This window comes from Oncorhynchus kisutch, unplaced genomic scaffold (genome assembly GCF_002021735.2).
Source record: "Oncorhynchus kisutch isolate 150728-3 unplaced genomic scaffold, Okis_V2 scaffold3945, whole genome shotgun sequence".
NCBI lineage: Eukaryota > Metazoa > Chordata > Actinopteri > Salmoniformes > Salmonidae > Oncorhynchus > Oncorhynchus kisutch.
In genome coordinates, this window is record NW_022265890.1 from 287,643 (window position 1) to 303,546 (window position 15,904).

Genomic DNA, 15,904 nt, shown 5'->3' on the forward strand with positions numbered 1-15,904 from the left:
ACTACATAACTTTTGTTTATTCATAGACAAACTCTGAAATATGTTTATTAAATTGTCTTTTAAAACTAGATTTGTTTTAGTCAACAAATTCATAAAGCATCTCCCATTATTTCTCTTTATGCAAAAATGCCTCCTTAATCAAAGTGTTCATCTAACCCAACTATTAGCATGTTTAAGACCTTTACATAGTATATTTATCACACCCATCTAGCTAATTCATCTAACCCAACTATTAGCATGTTTAAGACCTTTATATATACACTATATAATCACACCCATCTAGCTAATTCATCTAACCCAACTATTAGCATGTTTAAGACCTTTACATAGTATATTTATCACACCCATCTAGCTAATTCACCTAACCCAACTATTAGCATGTTTAAGACCTTTATACATACTATATAATCACACCCATCTAGCTAATTCATCTAACCCAACTATTAGCATGTTTAAGACCTTTATACATACTATATAATCACACCCATCTAGCTAATTCATCTAACCCAACTATTAGCATGTTTAAGACCTTTATATAGTATATTTATCACACCCATCTAACCCAACTATTAGCATGTTTAAGACCTTTACATACGTATATTTATCACACCCATCTAGCTAATTCATCTAACCCAACTATTAGCATGTTTAAGACCTTTACATAGTATATTTATCACACCCATCTAGCTAATTCATCTAACCCAACTTTTAGCATGTTTAAGACCTTTATATAGTATATTTATCACACCCATCTAGCTAATTCATCTAACCCAACTATTAGCATGTTTAAGACCTTTACATAGTATATTTATCACACCCATCTAGCTAATTCATCTAACCCAACTATTAGCATGTTTAAGACCTTTACATAGTATATTTATCACACCCATCTACCTAATTCAACTTAAGCGATTAAGCTCCATTGAAACACTCCCCTAACTTGTTTATACAGGTCAGCGACTCACAGTGACGGAACAAATTGGAGTAGCATGCTGAGACGTGTCCATCTCCTTCCAACTCTCCTCCTCTGAAATGGTTGGGAGTAAATATTCAAACAAACCCATGACATTTTATTTTATTACAAGCAAATGTTAGGATACACGATATACCAGACTCACACATGACATACCAGAGTCCTAGATGACATACCAGAGTCCTAGATGACATACCAGAGTCCTAGATGACATACCAGAGTCCTAGATGACATACCAGAGTCATGGGCTCCACGTTCTGATACACAGCTAGAATTCTCATTCTTACACAGAAGTGAGGAATATTCTCTGATTAAGGCAGTTGTAGTAAGTCTGGATCACATGCCAGTATATCGGACAACCACATGCATATTATCGGACACCCTTACAGTATATAATGCAGTATAAAATATACACTGAGCTTACCAAACATTAGTACTAGTACCGAGCTAAAAAAAAAATCCTTCTTTAAATCTGTCATCTACTGATTGAAGAGACATCAATAAGGGATCATAGCTTTCACCTGATCAGTCAATGCCATGGAAATATGTTGTATACTCAGTGTATATTCATACCCAAGGCACAAGACAAAAGCTATTTTAAGAGTACTACAAGCACCTTCATCTCTTTAAGACAGCGTGCAAGTATTTCGTTAGACGTCATTAACCCTTTATACTGCTGTTCATTTGGTCCGCTCGTGGCCAAACTACATCAGTTATATGTATTATTTCTTAACAATGTCTAAATGCATTTCACCCATCGTTTTTTCCCCTCCATGCTTTCATAGGTCATTGTCAGGCAGAATGAGGTTCTATATTGTTTGATTAAGACTCTGGACATCTGAAAAACAGCTCCACATGCAAAAGCCACGTGCACAAAAAATAATCAATTAAAAAGTGAGAAAAGATTAAACACGTTATACTGAGTACCTGAAGACGTCAAATACTAAAATACTGGAACAGACGGGATTTTGAGTCTAAATCTGACACGTTCATACAATTCCTTTGACTAATTTGGGCACTTGTTAAGGTTAATACAGGGTTCAGCGTTGCTAACCTGCGAACCTCCAGTAACTTTCTTACAATCCCAGGTTTCTAGAAACCCCCGAAATGGAAGATCCCCAGTAGGGAATAATCAGGACATCCGGGAAAGGGAATTTTCCAGAGTTTCTGGGGCTTTGGGAAAGCTACTGGACATGTTGTTGAGTGTCGCCCCCTTGGGAATCGGAGGTCTACTTGCGTCCGACAGTCTCAGCCAGTTTCTTCAGTCTCTTCTTCAGTTCCAGAGGAAATTTCTCATAACATTTCTTACACACAGGCTTCATGTCAAACTCCACAAACTTGTTCCTGTCAACAGAGGACAGGGGAGACAGTCAGTATTTTTGTAATTCATTTTGGGCTCCATTGTGTATGAAATGTGCTTTACGAATAATTATGTTAAATTTTTGTTGGTATTCTCATGAACAGCAGCACATGCAGGTTTCTATCCTTAGCAAGTTACACTACGATCACACGTTGGACCAGAGCCCTATTGCACCCTGTTCCCTATATAGTGCACTACGTTGGACCAGAGCCCTATTGCACCCTGTTCCCTTTATAGTGCACTACATTGGACCAGGGCCCTATTGCACCCTGTTCCCTTTATAGTGCACTACGTTGGACCAGAGCCCTATTGCACCCTGTTCCCTTTATAGTGCACTTCGTTGGACCAGAGCCCTATTGCACCCTGTTCCCTATATAGTGCACTACGTTGGACCAGAGCCCTATTGCACCCTGTTCCCTATAGTGCACTACGTTGGACCAGGGCCCACTGGGATAGTGCACTACGTTGGACCAGGGCCCACAGGGATAGTGCACTACGTTGGACCAGGGCCCACAGGGATAGTGCACTACGTTGGACCAGGGCCCACAGGGATAGTGCACTACGTTGGACCAGGGCCCACAGGGATAGTGCACTACGTTGGACCAGGGCCCACTGGGGTAGTGCACTACGTTGGACCAGGGCCCACAGGTTGTCATTTGGGACACAATCCATTGTCACATAACAGAAGAACATGACAGAGCAATGAGAACAGATCAAGTCAACTGGAGGAGAAAACAACAACAAGGAAAGACAAGAGGAAAAGCTAAATGAAGATGACAGGAAGTGGAATTACTAACCCATGGATGGAAATGAAAGGAGGATAGTGAAGATGACAGGAAGTGGAATTACTAACCCATGGATGGAAATGAAAGGAGGATAGTGAAGATGACAGGAAGTGGAATTACTAACCCATGGATGGAAATGAGCGAGAGGAGGATAGTGAAGATGAAAGGAAGAGGACTGGAAAAGTCTACAGACAGATAACAGGTTTCTTTTTGCGGTCTTTTGAGGCGTCCCTCTCGCGTCGGGCCAGTCTGCGTTTCAGCTCCTCAGGCATCCGCTCGTAACAGTGCTTACATACAGGCTTCAGATCTACCTCTACAAACTTGTCTCTGTTACACCACAGGGAGGGGAGAGGGAGAGAGAGAAGAGAAACCAGAGAGGGAGAGAGAGAAGAGAAACCAGAGGGGGAGAGAGAGAAGAGAAACCAGAGGGGGAGAGAGAGAAGAGAAACCAGAGGGGGAGAGAGAGAAGAGAAACCAGAGGGGGAGAGAGAGAAGAGAAACCAGAGGGGGAGAGAGAGAAGAGAAACCAGAGGGGGAGAGAGAGAAGAGAAACCAGAGGGGGAGAGAGAGAAGAGAAACCAGAGGGGGAGAGAGAGAAGAGAAACCAGAGGGGGAGAGAGAGAAGAGAAAACAGAGGGGGAGAGAGAGAAGAGAAAACAGATTGTGTCCAATAGAAGAAAAGGTTAGAGAAAACACAGTACTTTATAGGGAATAGGGTGTCATTTGGGACACAGAGTGAGAGGAAGGCAGGACAACGACAGACAGGAAGAGCTAAAGGGTTAGGAAAGAGCCCAGTATAATACCACTGATATATAATCATGTAATAATAACATACTTGAGGGTGAGCTTGGTGTTGCAGGTGGCGCAGGAGAAACAGTTCACACACCATGCTTTGTTCAGGGCTGACACCACTACAGGAACAACAGAAAGTCCATTATGGCTTTACATCCTCCTAAAACAATTCATTCAAAATGAAAAACAGTTGATGCTTACCGTCTCCTTCAATCACTCTGTTGCAGTGGTAGCACACATCACCAAAGAGCTAGAGGGTTGAGACACGGGCAGAGATTAGCATTTCATTCACCAAACATACACGACTTGATTTAACCATTATCAAACTTTACATTTCAGTCAGTGCCAGTCAGAACAACATGCAATAACTGTGTTACTCAGCAACCCCTATCCTATGAATGTTTGTGGACATGAGCCCCATGGGACCTGTCATACATAGTGCATTACATTGGGATTAGGGTACCATTTACCTGGTTGTAGTGGGTCTCACAGTCAGATCATAGCTTTATTACCTGGTTGTAGTGGGTCTCAGTCAGATCATATCTGTACTACCTAGTTGTAGTGGGTCTCAGTCAGATCATAACTTTATTACCTAGTTGTAGTGGGTCTCACAGTCAGATCATAGCTTTATTACCTGGTTGTAGTGGGTCTCACAGTCAGATCATAGCTGTATTACCTAGTTGTAGTGGGTCTCAGTCAGATTATAGCTGTACTACCTGGTTGTAGTGGGTCTCACAGTAGGCCAGACCCTTCCTCTCATAGTGGCGGTGTCCAAGGAACGGCTTCTCACACTTAGCACACACAAAATGCTGCAAACACAGGCAACATCACATGTTAGCATGGCTAATGGCTAACTGTAGTACCAGGCAACATCACATGTTAGCATGGCTAATGGCTAACTGTAGTCACAGGGAAGTAGCATCCCAAGTTAGCAAGGCTAATAGCTAACTCTCGTCACAGGCAGACACCACTACACAGGCGTTAGCATATTACTAACTCTACTCACAGGCACATGCAGTTAAGTTAGCTAACTTGGCTAACTCTAGTCAGCTGCCATCAGGGCACGTATTCACAAAGGGTATCAGTGTAGGAGTGCTGATCTAGGATCAGGTGATGTACATGTACATATGATCTTAAAGGTCATGAACAGTTTTTAAAAAAAATCTATGTTTTTCATAAAACTGGATGATATTTGAATGAAACCAGGTTAAAGTATGAAAAATGACCATTGCTCCTACATTGATAAAGTCATAAAGCTACTGGTCCCCTCCCCCATGTCAAACACTTGGATTCATTGTTATAGGGTGACATCACCCTAACTCATTTTAATACACCAATGGTAACATGATATTCTCTTAACTAATTTAAATAATTACCGCTTTGTAACCAACATCGGAGAAGGCGTGTTTGTGGAGGGGCGTGGTTTATACAGCTACTCTACTGGTGCCAAAATTTGACTGTAGGGTGTCATCAAATATAATTAAAAGTTTACACTATTCATCTATGGTAAAGACACTCGTGTCCCCTTTTATCTGTGTCTGGTGTTAGCTAGGTCTTCATCTGTGTCTGGTGTTATCTAGTTACTGGTTAGCTAGGTCTTCATCTGTGTCTGGTGTTAGCTAGTTACTGGTTAGCTGGGTCTTCATCTGTGTCTGGTGTTAGCTAGTTACAGACTAGCTAGGTCTTCATCTGTGTCTGGTGTTAGCTAGTTACAGACTAGCTAGGTCTTCATCCGTGTCTGGTGTTAGCTAGTTACAGACTAGCTAGGTCTTCATCTGTGTCTGGTGTTAGCTAGGTCTTCATCTGTGTCTGGTGTTAGCTAGTTACTGGTTAGCTAGGTCTTCATCTGTGTCTGGTGTTAGCTAGGTCTTCATCTGTGTCTGGTGTTAGCTGGGTCTTCATCTGTGTCTGGTGTTAGCTAGTTACTGGTTAGCTGGGTCTTCATCTGTGTCTGGTGTTAGCTGGGTCTTCATCTGTGTCTGGTGTTAGCTAGTTACAGACTAGCTAGGTCTTCATCTGTGTCTGGTGTTAGCTAGTTACTGGTTAGCTGGGTCTTCATCTGTGTCTGGTGTTAGCTAGTTACTGGTTAGCTAGGTCTTCATCTGTGTCTGGTGTTAGCTAGTTACTGGTTAGCTAGGTCTTCATCTGTGTCTGGTGTTAGCTAGGTCTTCATCTGTGTCTGGTGTTAGCTGGGTCTTCATCTGTGTCTGGTGTTAGCTAGTTACTGGTTAGCTGGGTCTTCATCTGTGTCTGGTGTTAGCTAGGTCTTCATCTGTGTCTGGTGTTAGCTAGTTACTGGTTAGCTGGGTCTTCATCTGTGTCTGGTGTTAGCTGGGTCTTCATCTGTGTCTGGTGTTAGCTAGGTCTTCATCTGTGTCTGGTGTTAGCTAGTTACTGGTTAGCTAGGTCTTCATCTGTGTCTGTTGTTATCTAGTTACTGGTTAGCTAGGTCTTCATCTGTGTCTGGTGTTAGCTAGGTCTTCATCTGTGTCTGGTGTTAGCTAGGTCTTCATCTGTGTCTGGTGTTAGCTAGTTACTGGTTAGCTAGGTCTTCATCTGTGTCTGGTGTTAGCTAGTTACTGGTTAGCTAGGTCTTCATCTGTGTCTGGTGTTAGCTAGGTCTTCATCTGTGTCTGGTGTTAGCTAGTTACTGGTTAGCTAGGTCTTCATCTGTGTCTGGTGTTAGCTAGTTACTGGTTAGCTAGGTCTTCATCTGTGTCTGGTGTTAGCTAGGTCTTCATCTGTGTCTGGTGTTAGCTAGTTACTGGTTAGCTAGGTCTTCATCTGTGTCTGGTGTTAGCTAGTTACTGGTTAGCTGGGTCTTCATCTGTGTCTGGTGTTAGCTAGTTACTGGTTAGCTAGGTCTTCATCTGTGTCTGGTGTTAGCTAGTTACTGGTTAGCTGGGTCTTCATCTGTGTCTGGTGTTAGCTAGTTACTGGTTAGCTAGGTCTTCATCTGTGTCTGGTGTTAGCTAGTTACTGGTTAGCTAGGTCTTCATCGGTGTCTGGTGTTAGCTAGGTCTTCATCTGTGTCTGGTGTTAGCTAGTTACTGGTTAGCTAGGTCTTCATCTGTGTCTGGTGTTAGCTAGTTACTGGTTAGCTGGGTCTTCATCTGTGTCTGGTGTTAGCTGGGTCTTCATCTGTGTCTGGTGTTAGCTAGTTACTGGTTAGCTGGGTCTTCATCTGTGTCTGGTGTTAGCTGGGTCTTCATCTGTGTCTGGTGTTAGCTAGTTACTGGTTAGCTAGGTCTTCATCGGTGTCTGGTGTTAGCTAGGTCTTCATCTGTGTCTGGTGTTAGCTAGTTACTGGTTAGCTAGGTCTTCATCTGTGTCTGGTGTTAGCTAGTTACTGGTTAGCTGGGTCTTCATCTGTGTCTGGTGTTAGCTGGGTCTTCATCTGTGTCTGGTGTTAGCTAGTTACTGGTTAGCTGGGTCTTCATCTGTGTCTGGTGTTAGCTAGTTACTGGTTAGCTAGGTCTTCATCTGTGTCTGGTTGTTAGCTAGGTCTTCATCTGTGTCTGGTGTTAGCTAGGTCTTCATCTGTGTCTGGTGTTAGCTAGGTCTTCATCTGTGTCTGGTGTTAGCTAGGTCTTCATCTGTGTCTGGTGTTAGCTAGGTCTTCATCTGTGTCTGGTGTTAGCTAGGTCTTCATCTGTGTCTGGTGTTAGCTAGGTCTTCATCTGTGTCTGGTGTTAGCTAGGTCTTCATCTGTGTCTGGTGTTAGCTAGGTCTTCATCTGTGTCTGGTGTTAGCTAGGTCTTCATCTGTGTCTGGTGTTAGCTAGGTCTTCATCTGTGTCTGGTGTTAGCTAGGTCTTCATCTGTGTCTGGTGTTAGCTAGGTCTTCATCTGTGTCTGGTGTTAGCTAGGTCTTCATCTGTGTCTGGTGTTAGCTAGGTCTTCATCTGTGTCTGGTGTTAGCTAGGTCTTCATCTGTGTCTGGTGTTAGCTAGGTCTTCATCTGTGTCTGGTGTTAGCTAGGTCTTCATCTGTGTCTGGTGTTAGCTAGGTCTTCATCTGTGTCTGGTGTTAGCTAGGTCTTCATCTGTGTCTGGTGTTAGCTAGGTCTTCATCTGTGTCTGGTGTTAGCTAGGTCTTCATCTGTGTCTGGTGTTAGCTAGGTCTTCATCTGTGTCTGGTGTTAGCTAGGTCTTCATCTGTGTCTGGTGTTAGCTAGGTCTTCATCTGTGTCTGGTGTTAGCTAGGTCTTCATCTGTGTCTGGTGTTAGCTAGGTCTTCATCTGTGTCTGGTGTTAGCTAGGTCTTCATCTGTGTCTGGTGTTAGCTAGGTCTTCATCTGTGTCTGGTGTTAGCTAGGTCTTCATCTGTGTCTGGTGTTAGCTAGGTCTTCATCTGTGTCTGGTGTTAGCTAGGTCTTCATCTGTGTCTGGTGTTAGCTAGGTCTTCATCTGTGTCTGGTGTAAGCTAGTTACGGACTAGCTAGGTCTTCAGCCAGCATGAAATGGGGGTTGTTAGAAACTCAGGCGCCGTTGTCATGTGAACCGCATCATAACAGACATGCCAAATGGGAGAGGTATTAAAAATAAAAATAAATTTAAATGATATTGATGCAACTTCAATGTTTGAGTTGCGTTGTGTCTCACCACATTTGCTTGAGATGATTTTACTGCAACACTGTATCCAAGTTGTTTGACATCGGGGTCTCACAGAGCTGTCAGTCAAGGAGCGCTCACAAGTATACGCTCCCCACTCAGCCTGTCTTTTCAAACTTCCTGGTAGTTAGAGAGCGAGAGAGTACTTCTCCCTCACATTGAGAATTTCTATCCAAAACAAATATTATGGGTGATATTTTAGTCACTCAAAATGCTATTTTACATGGGAATCAGAATGACTGTTTGGGACCTTTAAAGACTAAGCTAACCCTATATCAGCTCTACTCAGAGCTTTATGAATACAACTGGCCCAAGTACCTCAACGGGGCTTGGTCAGAAAGATGCATGACACACACACACAGCAGTCATTCAGGACAGGCAGCGGAACAGTGGCCTCTAGTGGAGAGAATGTCAACTGCAGGCAGGCCAGGCACTGTAGACTACTTGTGTATTCATCAGTACTGTAAAGTTGTGAGAGATTAAAATGCAACAATGTGCATGTGTTTAGACACCCATGTATTTCTGGGTAAGAAGAACTTATCTGTGAATGTGGTAACGGTAAGCCTCTTGTTTCCATTGACATATGACGGGTGTCTGTGGCTGAAGAGTGTCGTTGTGTAGCTAGCTATGTAATGTTGTTTCCTGTAGTGCAGTTTCTATGTGTGGGAGGAGAAAGACCTCCTTTCTCCTTGGATGTGTCCGAAATGGCTCCCTATTCCCTACATAGGGCCCTAACTCTGACCAGAACACTATGGGCTCTGAGTTAAAGTATTGCACTACATAGGGCCCTAACTCTGACCAGAACACTATGGGCTCTGGTTAAAACTTAGTGCACTACATAGGGACTACTGCCATTTGGGACATAATCCCCTTCTCACCATGTTAAAGTGCCACTCGCAGTAGGCATAGCCCTTACATTCATAGTAGGGATGGCCCTGGAACGATCGCTCACATACACTACACCCAAAGTGCTGGGAGAGGAGGAGGGAGGGGGGGGGGGGGGGGGGGGGGGGGGGGGGGGAGCGAGGGAGGAGGATAAGGGGGGAGGAGGAGAAGGGAGGGGGAGAAGGAGAAGGGGGGAGGAGGAGAAGGGAGGGATAAAAGAAGCCACAAAGATAAGGATGTAGAGAAGAATAAAGGAATGTGTTGGAAGGAAAAGAAAGGTGTCACAGGATGGAGAGCAGATAGAGTTACTCACAGTCCAATCAAACATACGCTCTCTGAACACGAAGGAAATTATTAAAATGTAACACATAATTTCTTCGTAAAAGCTCAACAAACATCTGACTAACCCGTTACATTTGAGTCCAAATATGTCTAAAATAGCACTAGATCATCATGTCATTTCTGACCACACACCTCGACGTGCCACTGCTTGCCCATGGCGTTGACCACGCGTCCCTCGATGGGCCTCCTGCAGGCGCCACAGATCGGCACCCCCATCTTATCATGGCAGGGCAGACAGTACAGCTCTCCCTTCAGCTCCCTGGCATCTGCTGTCAGCTCCTTACTACAGGGAGAGGGGAGGGACAAACATTACTACAGCTCCTTACTACAGGGAGAGGGGAGGGACAAACATTACTACAGCTCCTTACTACAGGGAGAGACAAACATTACTACAGCTCCTTACTACAGGGAGAGACAAACATTACTACAGCTCCTTACTACAGGGAGAGGGGAGGGACAAACATTACTACAGCTCCTTACTACAGGGAGAGGGACAAACATTACTACAGCTCCTTACTACAGGGAGAGGGACAAACATTACTACAGCTCCTTACTACAGGGAGAGGGGAGGGACAAACATTACTACAGCTCCTTACTACAGGGAGAGGGGAGGGACAAACATTACTACAGCTCCTTACTACAGGGAGAGGGGAGGGACAAACATTACTACAGCTCCTTACTACAGGGAGAGGGGAGGGACAAACATTACTACAGCTCCTTACTACAGGGAGAGGGGAGGGACAAACATTACTACAGCTCCTTACTACAGGGAGAGGGGAGGGACAAACATTACTACAGCTCCTTACTACAGGGAGAGGGGAGGGACAAACATTACTACAGCTCCTTACTACAGGGAGAGACAAACATTACTACAGCTCCTTACTACAGGGAGAGGGACAAACATTACTACAGCTCCTTACTACAGGGAGAGGGGAGGGACAAACATTATATTACACAAAACACACACAGAAACAGTGGTTTTGAAGCAGAGTAAATGGTAACATCTTAAACACTCTTGCTTTCATTATTCCAAATACTGACTGAACCACATAATGGAATCAGGAGCACATTATGTCAGATATCAGGAGGGAGCCGTGAAGCGTACTGACCCACAGTTGTTGCAGTTGAAGTGGTCGGGATGATAGGGGTCGTTCTTAAAGATGAGGGGGCTGTCCTCGATGATGGCATGGCATTTCTGACAGATGTACTTCCCCAGACCTCTAGCCTTCTCACGGTTATGACAGGGTCGACACAGGTGCCTGGTTAGGAACAAACATTACTACAACTCCTTACTACAGGGAGAGGGGAGGGACAAACATCACAACAGGGAGAGGGGAGGGACAAACATTACTACAGCTCCTTACTACAGGGAGAGGGGAGGGACAAAGCATGATGGGTACGTACATCCAACATGTCTCACTGGACAGGGACAAAGCATGATGGGTTTGTACATCCAACATGTCTCACTGGACAGGGACAAAGCATGATGGGTACGTACATCCAACATGTCTCACTGGACAGGGACAAAGCATGATGGGTTCGTACATCCAACATGTCTCACTGGACAGGGACAAAGCATGATGGGTACGTACATCCAACATGTCTCACTGGACAGGGACAAAGCATGATGGGTTCGTACATCCAACATGTCTCACTGGACAGGGACAAAGCATGATGGGTAAGTACATCCAACATGTCTCACTGGACAGGGACAAAGCATGATGGGTTCGTACATCCAACATGTCTCACTGGACAGGGACAAAGCATGATGGGTAAGTACATCCAACATGTCTCACTGGACAGGGACAAAGCATGATGGGTTCGTACATCCAACATGTCTCACTGGACAGGGACAAAGCATGATGGGTTCGTACATCCAACATGTCTCACTGGACAGGGACAAAGCAGGATGGGTACGTACATCCAACATGTCTCACTGGACAGGGACAAAGCAGGATGGGTAAGTACATCCAACATGTCTCACTGGACAGGGACAAAGCAGGATGGGTACGTACATCCAACATGTCTCACTGGACAGGGACAAAGCAGGATGGGTACGTACATCCAACATGTCTCACTGGACAGGGACAAAGCAGGATGGGTACGTACATCCAACATGTCTCACTGGACAGGGACAAAGCAGGATGGGTGGGTACATCCAACATGTCTCACTGGACAGGGACAAAGCATGATGGGTGGGTACATCCAACATGTCTCACTGGACAGGGACAAAGCATGATGGGTTCGTACATCCAACATGTCTCACTGGACAGGGACAAAGCATGATGGGTAAGTACATCTAACATGTCTCACTGGACAGGGACAAAGCAGGGAAAGGGTGGACACAGTAGAAGTTGCTACTACACTTTATCTACAGTGTTGGGAAAGTATTGGCCTCCTTTCTGATGTTCTCTGGCATATTGTTGATACTGAATGTTATCAGATCTTCAACCAAAACCTGATATTAGATAAAGGGAACCTGAGTTTACAAATATCAACCAACTGAGAACATCAGAAAATGGGGCAAATACTTTCTCACAGCACTGTTTTATACAAACATACTATTGTGTTGATTTGTGATTGGTTAAATAGTCATCTACCATGGTATAATGTGCAGTGTGATTGGCTGGGGACTCCCCTGCATAATGTGCAGTGTGATTGGCTGGGGACTCCCCTGCATAATGTGCAGTGTGATTGGCTGGGGACTCCCCTGCATAATGTGCAGTGTGATTGGCTGGGGACTCCCCTGCATAATGTGCAGTGTGATTGGTTGGAGATTCACCTGCCAGCGTTCTTGACGAAGCCGACGTCAGCGAGCACAGCCTGGCAGATGTCACAGCAGAAACAATCAGGATGCCAGCTGTTGTTCATGGCCTTGATCACACGGCCAATGATGAACTCCCCTGAGAACATAGACCCACCAATACAACATGAGAATACACACACTCAGTGGATTTACAAAGAGATTTGGTGTGTGTGTGTGTGTGTGTGTGTGTGTGTGTGTGTGTGTGTGTGTGTGTGTGTGTGTGTGTGTGTACGTGTGTATCTGTGTGTATGTATGTATGTATGTATGTGTGTGTGTGTGTGTGTGTGTATGCATGCATGTATGTGTGTATGTATGCGTGTGTGTGTATATACACGTGTGTGTATGCTTATGTGGTGTGTGTGTATGCGTATGTGGTGTGTGTGTGTGTGTATGTATGCGTGTGTGGTGTGTGTGTGTGTGTGGTGTGTGTGTTACTCACCACACTGGTGGCAGCAGGGAGCGAAGAGCATCTGAAAGTCATGTTCACAGTATTTCCTGCCTTCAAACTGTCAGGAGAAAAAGGGTGCTTCACTCACACAATAAACCCAAACATTGAACAGTTTGACATTTGAATAGTGGCAACTTTCCTCAAATTCCCCAGTTTTCCAGAAATCCTGGAGGGAATAAACCAGAATCCTCCAACCATGATTTTTGAAAAACCTGGGAATTTTGCAACCCTACATTTTATGCCCCTGTTAGTCTACCTCATAGAAGAGCCCCTCTGGGAACTGCTGGAAGCACTGTGCGCAGACGAAGCAGCCCTCGTGGTACAGCTCCCCGTTGCTGTTGACGATCTTCTCTGCCGGGGCGAAGCCGCTCTTACAGCGCTCGCACGACGCGTTCGCCAGGGCGTTCGCCATGTTGCTATGGTGACAAAAATGAAAGTATGAAGATCAGAACAGACTGCTGCTCTTCTGTTGATCACTTTGACACAGAAATCCCTGTGAAATTAGCCCAAATCTGTTTGTGGTCTTGCGCAACTCAACTGACTGCCGTCATTGGCAAGGAGTTGGCACAATAACGACAAGAGACTGGCACTCTGGCTACCACACAGCAGCAGAGTCTCCTGGAGGGGGCTTGAATAGGCCAATGCAATGTGAGAAGAAATCCAAAGAGAAAGTTACTCCGACAGGGAACTGCTGGGCTGTTGGAAATCTGCCTTGAGAGTCTACAGAAATAACACTGGCAAAGGTTTGAGTAAACATGATCAGTGTTTTGCAGAGTGGGTGTGCATCCCAAATAGCACTCTATTCCCTATATGGTGGACTCATTTTAACCACAGCCCTATGGCTGGTTAAAGGTAGTGCACTACATAGGTAATAGGGAGCCATTTGGGACACAAAGACAAGCATGGTTTCAGGGGCGGGGCCTTGTCCCTCAGACAGTCTCTTATCCAAATCATATTACCTCACAGAATACTGCTGTCACCCAGACAGTCTCTTACTAAAATCATATTACCTCACAGAACACTGCTGTCACCCAGACAGTCTCTTACTAAAATCATATTACTCACAGAACACTGCTGTCACCATGGAGACACACACGTTGCTCAGGGTCTGTGTCCTAATTTGGTCATCTGAGAGCAGTCAGACAGACATGATAGATCATAGCTGTCTGGTGGTATTCAGTGTTGGTTTATCACATAATTGATCAGAGACACGTACTGTACTTGTGTCGCCTCAACACTCATTGGCTAATTCCTAACGTTACACCCCAAATCAAGTGCCAAGAAATTACAACACGGTCTACAAATAGACCGCGTGTAATGATCCAAATAATCAAACTGGTTTACATTTGAAAATATATTGAATGTTTCGACCTAAAAGTGTTATAGAAACTAACCGACTAAGAGGCTAATGTTACCAAGCTAGAGAGGGAAGAACAGAGTTTGAAGTAGCTAACTTTAGCAAGTTCACAACAACACACACGTCCACACACTTGACGTTACTAGCCTACTGTAGCAGTCAGGTTAGCGAGTTAACTAGTTAGTTAACTTTATTTAAAAGATATTTAATGTTTCAAGACGATTCCCACGCCCATCATTTAAAAAAAAAATCACTATAGGTGTTACACTTTATCACATACAGTATCGCACCGAACAAATGAGCTAACATTAGCTGCCCGGCTAGCTGTTAGCATGGTAACCTGCTGTGAAATTCGAGTGTTCTTACTTACCTGCCCGTCATTTCTACTACTCCCAGCATCACCTATCAACACCACCGTTTCAGAAACGTATCGACTTTTCCCCGGGGTCTTCAAATAGGACGAGTAATGGATTGATCCGAGAGACGACTCCTACCTAACCAACTAGCATTTTTTTTTCTCCTCCAGTATCTTGGTGGAGCCACCCTTTCCTTGGTAGCTGGCGTTTTCTAAAGAAAAGGGACGAAATAGCGCCCTCTAAGGGCTATTACATTGATAGCACTCCTGTTGCACTGACTGCAGCGGCCCTGAAGTTCTTCTGAACCAGGGGTGGACGACATACATCCCCCTGGGCGGCGGGAGGTTTTGAATAAGAAATATTAACGCTTTGGGGGGAATTATTATTTTGGGTTAACAAAAATAATAATGTAAACACTCCAGGCCACTCGTGAACGTCTAAAACTAGATAGAGAGTATGTAGAAAATATAATGGACCATTTTCAAATAACTGCAGCTTTTCTGAATTCTGATGTGGCCCTTGAGACAAAAAATGCCCACCCCTGTTCTAGACCCCTAACCAGCTGTTCCAATACTTTGAATATGCATCACACCTCTGCAATGACTGGATAGACATGTCTGAATGAGTCAAATCAACGTTTATTGGTTGTGTACACGGATTTGCAGATGTCATTGCAGATGCTGCGAAACGTTTGTCGCAGAAGTTTGACCATGCAAAAGGTAGTATTTGGAATTGTGGTATTTTGTTAGGATCCCCCATTAGCTGTTTACTTAAGTACTGCTCTTTTCATGATATAGACCAGTGTTTCCCAAACTACGTCCTCGAGACCCCAAGGGGGCACTTTGGGGTTTTTGCCCTAACACTGCAAAGCTGATTCAAATAATCAACTCGCCATCCAGTTTTGATAATTTTGATCAAAACCAAAACGTGTAATCCCTGGGGTCCCGAGGAGCTGACAGACTGAAGAGGTGAAACCAGGTGAAAACCATGATCATTTATTGATTCACGTGTTACATTCCCATCAATCTGTGTAGATTAAGGGGAGGAAATGGGTTAATGAAGGATTTTAAAATCTTGAGACATGGATTGTGTATGTGCACCATTCAGAGAGTGAATGGGCAAGACAAAAGATTGAAGTGCCTTTGAATGGGCAAGACAAATATTTAAGTGCTTTTGAACGGGGTATGG

At 44.4% G+C, this 15,904-nt stretch overlaps 1 protein-coding gene across 3 annotated transcripts; it reads right to left on the bottom strand.

Annotated features, from left to right (window-relative positions):
- Positions 1-1,055: 1,055 nt before the first annotated feature.
- On the bottom strand, positions 1,056-15,038 carry LOC109885777 (LIM and senescent cell antigen-like-containing domain protein 1). Of its 3 annotated transcripts, none has more exons than XR_004209131.1 (11): positions 14,731-14,928; positions 13,260-13,419; positions 12,995-13,061; positions 12,532-12,652; positions 10,859-11,008; positions 9,882-10,032; positions 9,401-9,493; positions 4,112-4,160; positions 3,954-4,029; positions 3,243-3,445; positions 1,056-2,317 (listed from the first exon to the last, which is right to left on the bottom strand). XR_004209131.1 is itself a non-coding variant. In XM_031821264.1 (10 exons), exons 1-10 carry the CDS (start codon positions 14,757-14,759, stop codon positions 2,203-2,205), a joined length of 1,011 nt encoding a protein of 336 aa, XP_031677124.1. In that variant the 5' UTR covers positions 14,760-15,038; the 3' UTR covers positions 1,056-2,202. The 3 variants fall into 3 exon arrangements, 1 of the variants encoding a protein (XP_031677124.1); XR_004209130.1 differs by lacking the exon at positions 9,401-9,493 and adding an exon at positions 4,627-4,719 and having other exon boundaries at positions 14,731-14,923; XM_031821264.1 differs by lacking the exons at positions 3,243-3,445; positions 9,401-9,493 and adding an exon at positions 4,627-4,719 and having other exon boundaries at positions 14,731-15,038.
- Positions 15,039-15,904: the final 866 nt, after the last annotated feature.

Excerpts from the sequence above, each read along its gene's own strand:
- LOC109885777 (XM_031821264.1), bottom strand. The coding sequence starts at position 14,759 with ATGCTGGGAGTAGTAGAAATGACGGGCAG. Across the intron at positions 10,033-10,858 it reads TTCAACTGCAACAACTGTGG|TAAGGAGCTGACAGCAGATG; the intron begins GTCAGTACGCTT and ends CTCTCCCTGTAG. Across the intron at positions 2,318-3,953 it reads AACACCAAGCTCACCCTCAA|GAACAAGTTTGTGGAGTTTG; the intron begins GTATGTTATTAT and ends CTCTGTTGACAG.